This window comes from Diaphorina citri, unplaced genomic scaffold (assembly GCF_000475195.1).
Source record: "Diaphorina citri unplaced genomic scaffold, Diaci psyllid genome assembly version 1.1 scaffold774, whole genome shotgun sequence".
In the NCBI taxonomy this organism is placed as follows: domain Eukaryota; kingdom Metazoa; phylum Arthropoda; class Insecta; order Hemiptera; family Psyllidae; genus Diaphorina; species Diaphorina citri.
Genome location: NW_007378207.1, coordinates 102049 through 114239, shown reverse-complemented (window position 1 = coordinate 114239; position 12191 = coordinate 102049). Strand labels below are relative to the sequence as shown.

At 43.5% G+C, this 12191-nt stretch overlaps 2 protein-coding genes across 2 annotated transcripts; one reads left to right on the top strand and one right to left on the bottom strand.

The window, feature by feature from the left end:
* The first annotated feature begins 30 nt into the window (after window positions 1–30).
* LOC103511971 (ATP-dependent DNA helicase DDX11-like) lies at window positions 31–1908 on the top strand. The gene is made up of 3 exons (XM_008476724.1): window positions 31–534; window positions 659–884; window positions 1700–1908. The coding sequence occupies exons 1-3, from the start codon at window positions 31–33 to the stop codon at window positions 1906–1908; spliced, it is 939 nt and encodes a 312-aa protein (XP_008474946.1).
* Window positions 1909–2159: 251 nt separating this feature from the next.
* Window positions 2160–11770, bottom strand: LOC113468564. Its single transcript, XM_026825570.1, has 12 exons — window positions 11738–11770; window positions 8224–8390; window positions 8047–8102; window positions 7293–7523; window positions 7035–7051; window positions 6391–6538; window positions 5014–5874; window positions 4408–4508; window positions 3521–3810; window positions 3181–3384; window positions 2883–3140; window positions 2160–2250 (listed from the first exon to the last, which is right to left on the bottom strand). Exons 3-12 carry the CDS (start codon window positions 8096–8098, stop codon window positions 2160–2162), a joined length of 2253 nt encoding a protein of 750 aa, XP_026681371.1. The 5' UTR covers window positions 8099–8102; window positions 8224–8390; window positions 11738–11770.
* Between the last annotated feature and the right edge of the window lie 421 nt (window positions 11771–12191).

Genomic DNA, 12191 nt, shown 5'->3' with positions numbered 1-12191 from the left:
CAGGTCCAAGAAGACCAGGTGAGAAATCCAATGCTCTCTGTCGTTACTTTCCTCGAGTCTTTGGTCAACAAAAACGAAGACGGTCGAATCCTCGTAACAAAAAACCCCGAACTGAGCAAATCTCATATCAAATACATCCTGCTCAATCCCGCCAATCATTTCACAGACATTGTCCAGGACGCAAGGAGCATCATAGTGGCGGGAGGTACCATGGAGCCCGTCTCAGAGTTCAAGGATCAGCTGTTTGGCAGTCTGGGGGTTCCTGAGAGCAGAATCCATCACTTCTCCTGCGGCCATGTCATTCCCAAGGAAAACATCCTCCCGCTCATTCTATGCAGTGGTCCGACAAACCGAAAGTTTGATCTCACGTTTGAAAACCGGACGAAAGGGGATACTCTGAAGGAGATCGCGATGACCATTACCAACCTGTGTACCATCGTACCGAAAGGGATGGTGTGTTTCTTCCCCAGCTATGACTACGAGGCTATCGTGTACAACTACATGCGTGACAATCACTTCATCGAGCGGATAGCAGTATAACTGAACCTTAAGGCTAATTTGAGCTGTCATTTTGCCTTTGGATAGAACTTCTGCAAAGAGGTTCACAGGTCACCGAAATATAAATATATTTGGTTGATAAAACACGTATGTACATGAGCGGATAGCCAAGAAGAAGGTGGTGTTCAGAGAACCGAAGAAGACAAGTGAAGTGGACAAGGTGTTGAGTGACTACGGGACGAGTGTTGAGAAAGGAGGCGCTCTCATGTTAAGCGTGATCGGTGGCAAGCTCAGTGAAGGTTTGAACTTCAGTGACGACCTTGGCAGATGTGTTGTCGTGGTGGGCATTTTGCCTTTGGATAGAACTTCTGCAAAGAGGTTCACAGGTCACCGAAATAGAAATATATTTGGTTGATAAAACACGTATGTACATATGTACCATACCGATGGCATATGATTGCAAAATTTCCCGTTAAATATAAAATAAATATAGTACAAATGATTTAAATATTTACATACATTTTCACAGCGTTTAAAAAAACACGATTACGGTGGCAATTTAAACCCATTGAAAATGCGCACTTTTACTTTAGTGGTCGTTAAACCTTAGTAACACTTTGAGATTTGGTTTTTGCAGATTTGCAATTCAAACCCGTTACGGGTGCCCAATTAAAACCTCGGTTGCTACAAGTACATGCGCAATTTAAACCCTTTGCGGGAGCACACTTTGAAACTCGATTATTGCCGATACGCAATCGATTGTTACGGATGCACAACTGAAACCCGTTACGGGTGCGCAATTGAAACCTAGTTTGTTACATGTGCGCAATTGAAACCCTTTGCGGGAGCACACTTTGAAACTTGATTATTGCCGATACGCAATCGATCGTTACGGATGCGCAACTGAAACCCGTTACGGGTGCGCAATTGAAACCTAGTTTGTTACATGTGCGCAATTGAAACCCTTTGCGGGAGCACTTATGGCATATGATTGCAAAATTTCCCGTTAAATATAAAATAAATATAGTACAAATGATTTAAATATTTACATACATTTTCACAGCGTTTTAAAAAACACGATTACGGTGGCAATTTAAACCCATTGAGGATGCGCACTTTGAACCTTAGTCGTTGTTTATGCGCACTTTAAACTTTAGTGGTCGTTAAACCTTAGTAACACTTTGAGATTTGATTTTTGCAGATGTGCAATTCAAACCCGTTACGGGTGCCCAATTAAAACCTCGGTTGCTACAAGTACAAGTACATGCGCAATTTAAACCCTTTGCGGGAGAGCACACTTTGAAACTCGATTATTGCCGATACGCAATCGATCGTTACGGATGCGCAATTGAAACCCTTTGCTGGAGCACACTTCGAAACGCAATTCTACTGTTATGGGTGCGCAATTGAAACCTCGTTTGTTACAAGTACATGCGCGATTGAAACCCTTTGCGGGAGAACACTTTGAAAATCGATTGTTACATAATTATAAGTCCGCAATTGAAACCTCGGTTTTTACAAGTAATTCTCGATTGTGCGCAATTGAAACTCTTTGCGGGAGCAAACTTTGAAACTCGATTGTTGTAGGTGCGCAATTGGAACCCGTTGCGGGTGCGCAATTGCGGCTGTTACATGTGGGTGCTCATGAGCCACTCGTTATGCTAATCATCTTCCTCCGACAGCGAGCTCTGAGACAGGATACTGCTGAATCGGTTGATCACAGGCGGCGGGCCGTTATTCATTGGAGATGGTCTGAAATAGAAAAAGAAAGAATCGAATGAATGAACCAACCAATCAATCGGGAATTCATCTGTGTTAAAGCAGAGCCTTTTGTAGATATCACAGCATTACTAAGGTGACTTAAGGAGACAGACACCACAAAGGGGACGTTAAACAGGGAGTAGACCAGCTTAGTCTGGGTGGGAGACTTTAAAAAGGGAGTATACCAGCCTGGATTTCCCTTGCTAAAGAAATAGCAAATGTTGAGTGCGAAGGACATCCACTCGTAAAAATTGTAGCCAAAACCAAATGTCAGCCCAAAGTTCACTCTAGTTAGGGCTGATTGAGAGGCAGACGAAAAACGCCGACCCCGTCAGTACACGGGAAAATGCGAAGAAGAAGACTAAGTGCCTCCTTTGCATTCAATTTCCATCTATTGAAACACTGGTAATGCTGCCACTGATCGCTACTCGATTGAAGTAGCTACTGAATTGTCCTCACGAGGCTCAGTAAACCTCGAATTTCAAGCACAGAGCCGAAAAAAAAGCACAGAGCCGGGAATCGAACCCGGGATCTCCGGCGTGCAAGCCTAGCGTGATACCCACTCGGCCACGGAGGTTGCTCAAGATCTGGAATAATTTTATAGGGTAATAATTTCCACCTACCTCTGCACCCGGCAATGTGTGGGCAGCGTGAGCGAGGTGCTGGCGAACTTCTCCTCGGTGAAATCCTCGTAACAGTTCGGGCGACTCCGCTGCAAGGTCATCGTCTCCAGGTCTTGCATTCGGCTCGACTCGTCTCCACCACCTACCTCTGCACCCGGCAATGTGTGGGCAGCGTGAGCGAGGTGCTGGCGAACTTCTCCTCGGTGAAATCCTCGTAACAGTTCGGACGACTCCGCTGCAAGGTCATCGTCTCCAGGTCTTGCATTCGGCTCGACTCGTCTCCGTAATTTCCACCTACCTCTGCACCCGGCAATGTGTGGGCAGCGTGAGCGAGGTGCTGGCGAACTTCTCCTCGGTGAAATCCTCGTAACAATTCGGGCGACTCCGCTGCAAGGTCATCGTCTCCAGGTCTTGCATTCGGCTCGACTCGTCTCCGCTCGGAATCACATCCGATCGGCAATTCTCGCACTCGTCGATGTAGTCTTCGTCGTTGGAATCCAAACTGAGCGACAGGATTGGATTAGAGTTGGACAAATGAGAGAGGAGAGTGGGCGTGGTCGAGGATTTGTAAATGGAAGGGGGCTTGATGACGTCACACAGGGGGAGGGGCTTATCAGCACAATGTGAGAGCTTATCGCCGTAATGGTCGAGGATTTGTAAATGGAAGGGGGTTTGATGACGTCACACAGGGGGAGGGGCTTATCAGCACAATGTGAGAGCTTATCGCCGTAGAGTGGGAGGGATTTGGCGTCCCCACAGAGGGATTTAGCGTCACCGCAGAGGGATTTAGCGTCTCCGCAGAGGGATTTAGCGTCTCCACAGAGGATTTGGCGTCCCCACAGAGGGATTTAGCGTCACCGCAGAGGGATTTAGCGTCTCCGCAGAGGGATTTAGCGTCTCCACAGAGGGATTTAGCGTCTCCACAGAGAAACCGCGTGTTTACTAGGTAGGTGTAAAAGCGTGTACGTCATTGTTTTCTATTTCTCATTACCTTTGTAGTGCGACAGCAATTTGTAGAATGTACTTGTTCTTGACACACATTAATTGAAAATAATAATAGGTAATCCTTTTTTTTATGTTTTTTACTTTTTTTATGTTTTAATGTTCTAAGCAATTGTATTTGTATTATGGAACAATAAATAAATTACCAAAAGCACCAAACCATTTTTTTACTTTCTATTTTACTTTTTAACTTGATGATTTTTTACAACAACAAAAGTGTGCAAAATATATTTATAAATAAAACTTTACCTTTCTGTTGTACTTTCTACTGATTTGAGATTCGAAGACAATCAGCCATTCTTTGTCCCATTCTTTGGGACAGTCAGCTTTCCCTACGATTGTTTTCTCCAGTTAAAAAAAAATCGGTGTGCTCATGTTTTCACCTGTTTTTCTCGGTTAAACCTCTCAACAGATGCCGTAAAATAGGGGAAAACATTTTAAAAAATTGCAAATCAAGCTCATCATCATTTTTAGCATTGTTTGTTCGTCTAGAGAAGGTACTTGGTAATTATGATCCACAGAGGGATTTGGCGTCTGAGGACGGGGCAAGGGGGGTGGTGAAGTAATTGGGAATGGTCGAGTGATGCGAGCTCCCGTACGAGGAGGAGATGGTGGCGACGGAAGCTGAAACGAAAAGAATACAGAGTGTTATACAGAACAATCAAGAAAAGAAGAACACCGGTAACTTCTCTTCACAGTTGGGGGAGGGGTTTTTATACTCTTCACAGTTGGGGGTTCCGGGGAGGGAGGGAGGGTCAGTCTAATAAACAAGTAATTATGATTTGAACCCTAATTATCACTTTTTTCTCCGTGTTTCTTTTCGTTCTTGTCCGTGCCATCCGTAAACCCCGGCTCGATGGCCCATCCACTAGCCTGGCTCGTAAATCCCACCAGCCTCCTTCTGGTCACCCTATGTCTCCGCCTCCTATCTGGTGCTAACCCATCCGAGGGTTCCGATCTGAACACAATCCAAGGGAAATCCTCCAGCTCAACCACGGTCGAATGGGAGTCCTACGCACACCCCGTCCCAGGTGACGTGCTTACGTCGGAACAGAAGAGACTCATCTGTTCTCTCCCCAAGGCGGAAGAAGAAAAAAAAAAAAAAAAAAAAAAAAAAAAAAAATCTCACCTCTGGCAGTGACTCCTCCTGAGCGAGCATGGTGACTAACTGGATGGGTGACATGATGTCCCGGCGTCTGTTTCAAGCTGTTGCTCAGTATTGTATCATACTGTTTCTCCAGCGCCAAATAGTTGGTGTGCAACGTTTTCCCCCCGCCCGCTTTCCCCGTCTTGATCTTTGGCATGGTCAGATTCCTTGCGCCACTGTTCGGGCCGTGTTGCACCTTCTTGTGTTTCTTGTGCGCATGGTGCCCGTCGTGTATCTTCAGCTCGTGATGTTTTCGGTCCACGTCGGCTCTACTCGGGAAAGTTCGCGAGTCCGACTCGTGCGTCTTCGTGAGATAGATGTAATCGTGCTTGTTCGCGAGCTTGGCCATTTCGGTACACTTCTCGTACTTCGGGTAGTGGGCGCTGTTTTTGCACGACAGTCGGTCGGACTTGTCGTGGCTTTTCTCTCGCTCGCCCGAGTGGTTTTTGTCGTGGTATTTATCGTTGGAGGCGCCCGGGTAGGAGGCTCTCTCCTTGCAGGCGGCCATGAAAGACGTGGCGTTTGGTGAGGGCACGTTGGCGTAGATGTTTTGGGGGCTCATTCCACCTCCTGGGGCTCCGCCAACCCCCGGCGGCATCTTGTGTTTCCCCGGAGTCTTGGGCGGGGTTTGATAGGAGGGGGATTTGAGAAGGTCGAGAGGCGTGTTTCCTTGGCAGGAGGAGGGATGGTGGCTGTGAGAGGGAGGTGGATGGGTAGGAGGGTCTGTGGAGGTGTTGGAGTTGGGTAGGAGGGAGGTGGAGGTGTTGGAGATGGGAGCGAGAGAGGTGGAGGTGGGCGTGGGATGACGCGTAAGGGAGGGGTGTCGAGTGTTATCGAGAGCGTCTGAAAACATGGGAGAAATGGACAAATAGGAATGAACATTTAAATAGTCAGCGACCATGTTGCATGCATCAAATCCTGACATAAACATAATACATGGGCTCTGCCCGTTGATTTGTTTAAAAAAAAAGGTGATAATATGCTGCTCAAATACGACTAAAAAGTCCAACGCGTAAGGGAGGGGTGTCGAGTGTTATCGAGAGCGTCTGAAAACATGGGAGAAATGGACAAATAGGAATGAACATTTAGTCAGCGAAAAAAAACAGCAATAGGCTACTAGTCTGGTCCATTTTTCAAATAATGTTTGGAGGGTAAAATTCCCTGCCTCGGTCGGGATTGAACCCACGCCCTCCTGAGTACAAGTCAAGGGATAAAACTTGTTGCTTGTCCGACTGACTTGGGGCACAGTATCATAATGAAATTTCCCTTTCTAAAGAAATAGAAAAGGTTAAGTACGAAAGAAAAGGCTACAGTAAAAACCCTGTAGCCAGAACCAAATATCAGCAAAACAAAACTTACTGCTAGTCTGACTGGCTTGGGGCAGGGTATCATAATGAACGTTGGACCGCACGATCACAGCCGTGGTTGTGGTAGTCGCGTGAGAGTTGCCGGACAGCAGGTTCAATGGAATGGTACGATGATATGGCATAGTCACTGTCGACACGATCTATCATAATGAACGTTGGACCGCACGATCACAGCCGTGGTTGTGGTAGTCGCGTGAGAGTTGCCGGACAGCAGGTTCAATGGAATGGTACGATGATATGGCATAGTCACTGTCGACACGATCCCCAGACTGGGCGTATCTGCAAACATGATAAAAGGATCACATTATTATTGTTGTTTTGTTTGTTGTTGTTGTTGTTGTTGTTGTTCTTGTTGTTGTTGTTTGGTGTTCGGTGTTTGATGTTTGGTGTTTGTTGTTGTTGTTGGTGTTGTTGTTGTTGTGCATTCAGTTGTCGCCAAATGGTGATGGCAGAATAAAGAAAATATAATAAAGACACTACGCCATGGGAGCTGACGATGGCCCTACTTATACCAAGACCAAATTGTAACCATATTCAATTCAATTCAATTTATTTATTGAACATAATAGTAGATATACAAAGGTGTTTTTCCCAAGTCAATATTGACTTCTAAGAAATAGTCACTGTCGACACGATACCCAGACTGGGCGTATCTGCAAACATGATAAAAGGATCACATTATTATTGTTGTTTTGTTTGTTGTTGGTGTTTGGTGTTTGATGTTTGTTGTTGGTGTTGTTATTGTTGTTGTTGTTGTTGTGCCTTCAGTTGTTGCCAAATGGTGATGGCAGAATAAAGAAAATATAATAAAGACACTATGCCATGGGAGCTGACGATGGCCCTACTTATACCAAGACCAAATTGTAACAATATGAAAATATATAAAATACATACCTGTAGGTATGCTATGCGTCTGTAATGCCGCCTCAGCCCGGGCCGCAGCCACCGCCTCCTCGTACGGAGGGGGCGCCTCTCCGGCCGGAAAATACCCGTGCGGTTTCCACAGAGCCGCATGCGGCGGTTCATAGGCGACGTACTCGGGTAGGTAGCGGATACTGCCCCGGATGGACCCCTCGATGTAACCTATGCGGTTGTCTTCCACCCCTAGGGGTCGGGGTTGTCGACCTGCAATGGCAAAACGTACATGGGTTTAATCGTTTGGCTATCTCATTATTATTATTATTTAAAGTTTTGACAGAGGGAACTGTAACTGCTAGGGTCTTATCGTCCCGAAATCGAAGAGAGAAGGAAGACAGGATAGGAGAAGGCCAGCCGTTCCGAGAACGAACATCAGGATAAAATCCGGAATTAGATATAATATTTGACCCATACATATAAACAAACAAACAAACAAACAGATAAAAGCATTTGCTTGAGATTATACAAAGGGCTTAAACTACATAGGTTTGAAATAAAATAATATAAAATGAACGAATAAAATCGATTTTTAAATATCGCTTTTTTTAAACAGATAAAAGCATTTGCTTGAGGTTATACAAAGGGGTAAACTACCTACATAGGTTTTGAAATAAATGATATAAAATGAACGAATAAAATCGATTTTTAAATATCGCTTTTTTTTCGTTTATTATTATTTTTTGTCTAATTTTCAAACCTAACCTAGCCCTGTTTATAAACGTTTCCCTACCTCGTAGCTTGCGTTTCTTGAGCCGATGTATGAGAAACGCCACCAAGCTCATCGAGATAAACACGGTGAACGCTATCACCACAAAGCGAAGCGTCAACTCGTTGAAGCTCAGAACGCGATCCGGATTGGAAGGCGGGCCGCCCAGGACGCCTAGGTTCCGCCACCAAGCTCATCGAGATAAACACGGTGAACGCTATCACCACAAAGCGAAGCGTCAACTCGTTGAAGCTCAGAACGCGATCCGGACTGGAAGGCGGGCCGCCCAGGACGCCTAGGTTGGGGTCGATGTTCTCGTGACATTCGAAGTTACAGCAGGTCGTGTGCGGATGCACTAGACGGCAGTTCTGAAAGAGAAAGATTTCAAAGGGTTAATTTTTAATTTGTTAAGTTTCCATGTATTATTTGTTCAATATAACTCTCAGAACATACTGAATTTTTATAAATGGTATACCCATCCGTATAAGCAGAGCTTATGCCACAGATGGGGAGTTACCTCTTTTAGGGCAGGGATTCCCAAACTGTTGTCCACGGACCACTGGTGGTCCGCGAGGTTTCAAGTGATGCACGAGATGGTTTCAAAAGGACATACTCGTCAAAATCAATTTTCTCTTCACGGGTTAAAGATTAAATTAATTGGGAAAATGACCTAATAGTCAACTCCGAGCATTTGAAAACAACAGATTAAATTAATTTAGTTTTCCTTTTTTATCGCCAACTGATAAAGGAAAAACTACGGGATGGGCATGCTACGGCACAGACCACAAGAGTCTTTTTACAAGTAATTCTCGATTGTGCGCAATTGAAACTCTTTGCGGGAGCAAACTTTGAAACTCGATTGTTGTAGGTGCGCAATTGGAAAACGTTGCGGGTGCGCAATTGCGGCTGTTACATGTGGGTGCTCATGAGCCACTCGTTATGCTAATCATCTTCCTCTGACAGCGAGCTCTGAGACAGGATACTGCTGAATCGGTTGATCACAGGTGGCGGGCCGTTATTCATTGGAGATGGTCTGAAATAGAAAAAGAAAGAATCGAATGAATGAATAAATGAACCAATCAATCAATAAATCGGGAACTTACTTAGGTGTAGGGCAAACAGCCCTAAAGGATGGGTCAAGCTTCTACGATTGCCTTCCATTGCTTTCTACACAATTGAAATGTACCTATGAGATTAGACTTCTATCGAAGGTTGTATTGGCGGCGCGGCGGAGCAATACAGTAACAAAGGAACACCCTGTTAAGTTGTATTCGATAATGTGACTTTTAATTCAGTCATCATACGAAATTTCTCTTTGGCCTGGGAGCGGTTGTGGTAGGAGGGTCATGTCCAAACTAATCCAAAGAGATATTTCGTATGATGTCTGGATTAAAAGTCACATGATAGAGTACAACTTTAGTCTATGAACGGCCCTGTTCCCAGCCACCTGAATGGGAGTGAACTATAGGTACTGCAAAACAAGAATGGGTGAAATGTAGATATCACAGCATTACTAAGGTGACTTAAGGAGACAGACACCACAAAGGGGACGTTAAACAGGGAGTAGACCAGCTTAGTCTGGCTGGGGGACTTTAAAAAGGGAGTATACCAGCCTGAAGGTGCTCTTTAGCACAATTCTTTAATGAGTTCAATGGATTTAACTGAACAATACGTAATTATTGTAATAATGCGGATTATAGTTCATGTCCAAACTAATCCAAAGAGATATTTCATATGATGTCTGGCTTAAAAGTCACATAATAGAGTACAACTTTAGTCTATGAACGGCCCTGTTCCCAGCCACCTGAATGGGAGTTAACTATAGGTACTGCAAAACAAGAATGGGTGAAAACCATAGTACTCGTACATATATTTGATCAGGTGCTCATTAGCACAATCCTTTAATGAGTTTAATGGATTTAACTGAATAATACGTAATAATGAGGTGCTCTTTAGCACAATTCTTTAATGAGTTCAATGGATTTAACTGAACAATACGTAATTATTGTAATAATGCGGATTATAGTTACCGTAAACCTCTTAATTGTTATACCACCATTTGGGGCTGCCTGAATTTCCCTTGCTAAAGAAATAGCAAATGTTGAGTGCGAAGGACATCCACTCGTAAAAATTGTAGCCAAAACCAAATGTCAGCTCAAAGCTATCACTCTAGTTAGGGCTGATTGAGAGGCTGACGAAAAACGCCGACCCCGTCAGTACACGGGAAAATGCGAAGAAGAATAAGAAGACGACTAAGTGCCTCCTTTGCATTTAATTTCCATCTATTAAGAAACACTGGTAATGCTGCCACTGATCGCTACTCGATTGAAGTAGCTACTGAATTGTCCTCACGAGGCTCAGTAAATCTCGAATTTCAAGCAGGCGAAAAAACGTCTATTTAGGCCCGGTTTTACAGGTTCGTGTTGTGTGTCGACTCGGAGCTTGACGTGAACAGTCTCCGGGCCTTCTCAGTGCGAACCAGACTTTTCAATAAGTAGTCCCGGGCCTTAATTAGTTCAACGTGGAAAATGGCTTTATTAGCTCATTACAGATGAAAATGGCTTTAGATAGATGATTTCGTGCGTTTATAAACCGCGTGTTTACTAGGTAGGTGTAAAAGCGTGTACGTCATTGTTTTCTATTTCTCATTACCTTTGTAGTGCGACAGCAATTTGTAGTATGTACTTGTTCTTGACACACATTAATTGAAAATAATAATAGGTAATCCTTTTTTTTTTATGTTTTTTACTTTTTTTATGTTTTAATGTTCTAAGCAATTGTATTTGTATTATGGAACAATAAATAAATTACCAAAAGCACCAATCCATTTTTTTACTTTCTATTTTACTTTTTAACTTGATTTTTTACAACAACAAAAGTGTGCAAAATATATTTATAAATAAAACTTTACCTTTCTGTTGTACTTTCTACTGATTTGAGATTCGAAGACAATCAGCCATTCTTTGAGACAGTCAGTTTTCCCTACGATTTTTTTCTCCAGTGAAATAAAAATCGGTGTGCTCATGTTTTCACCTGTTTTTCTCGGTTAAACCTCTCAACAGATGCCGTAAAATAGGGGAAAACATTTTAAAAATTTGCAAATCAAGCTCATCATAATTTTTAGCATTGTTCGTTCGTCTAGAGAAGGTACTTGGTAATTATGGGAATCTGAATGGCCTGGTGAGCGTTGTATGTGGCCGTCTCCGAGGCCGCGAGCTTGGCCATAGCGGCCTCCTGAAAATGGAGAAGAAAATATGTAGAAATAGTAGTTCAGTGAGCTGCAGACCTCACTCAGACTTAAAGGCAGGCGCGCTACACTTCAGCTTACTAGGGCTGTCTGGTACCTAATATACATGACTTTTTAAATAAAAATGTTGAACATGGATGGCAAAAAAAAAAGTTTTACTGTCTCATCGCTGTTTTTATTTCATAGCAAGATAACAACTCCAGCATTAAGCTATGTCCACGTCCACCCAGTTGTTTCATTGCTACGAAATAAAAACGGCGATGATCAGCTTAAAAAAAAATTATAATAATAATAAAATAAGAACCAGAAGAAAATCCTCATGCCTTCCGGGAGAAAACGGGAAAAGGCAAATGTAAGTGCTGCGCTCACGGGTACAGTTCTAAAATAATTTTTTTTTCTATTCTACCAAGGATGGGATTGAACCCGCGTCCTCCTGTTTGCCAGGCGAGAACCAAGGTGCATCCTTACCTTTGGCGTGGCGCAGAGTATGACTTTACACAGAGTGGGAGTGAATATGAAAAAGTTTAAAAAGGGGGGGTAAAAAAAAAAAAAAAAAAAAAAAAAAAGTTTTACTGTCTCATCGCTGTTTTTATTTCATAGCAAGATAACAACTCCAGCATTAAGCTATGTCCATGTCCACCCATAGTTGACGCCGTCGATCGACGAGGTGAATCTATGTTGTCGAGGCAGTGGCAGTGTACGGTTTCGACTATGTGTGGACACATCTTTAGACTTACTTTGGTGAAGGGCTGCTTGTTGTCTTTCAGATAGGCGGCTCTCCAGGTTAATAGTCTTGCACTCTCCAGCTTCAGGGACATGTCGGCGATTTTTTGCTGGAAAAAGTACAGAAGTTTTGTTTTTATTCTTTCTGTTTTTATTAATTCAATTTCATTTCGTTTCTTTATTTCAGAGAAAAAGAAGG

What these genes read in the sequence shown, in the direction of transcription:
- LOC103511971 (XM_008476724.1), top strand. Translation starts at nt 31, where the DNA reads ATGCTCTCTGTCGTTACTTTCCTCGAGTCTTTGGTCAACAAAAACGAA. An exon ending in ACTTCATCGAGCGGATAGCA is followed by an intron (nt 535 to 658) that starts GTATAACTGAAC and finishes TATGTACATGAG; the next exon opens with CGGATAGCCAAGAAGAAGGT. An exon ending in TTCTGCAAAGAGGTTCACAG is followed by an intron (nt 885 to 1,699) that starts GTCACCGAAATA and finishes TGATTTTTGCAG; the next exon opens with ATGTGCAATTCAAACCCGTT.
- LOC113468564 (XM_026825570.1), bottom strand. Translation starts at nt 8,098, where the DNA reads ATGAGCTTGGTGGCGTTTCTCATACATCGGCTCAAGAAACGCAAGCTA. An exon ending in AGGAGGAGTCACTGCCAGAG is followed by an intron (nt 4,509 to 5,013) that starts GTGAGATTTTTT and finishes TTTTCGTTTCAG; the next exon opens with CTTCCGTCGCCACCATCTCC. An exon ending in ACAAATCCTCGACCATTACG is followed by an intron (nt 3,385 to 3,520) that starts GCGATAAGCTCT and finishes CCTGTCGCTCAG; the next exon opens with TTTGGATTCCAACGACGAAG.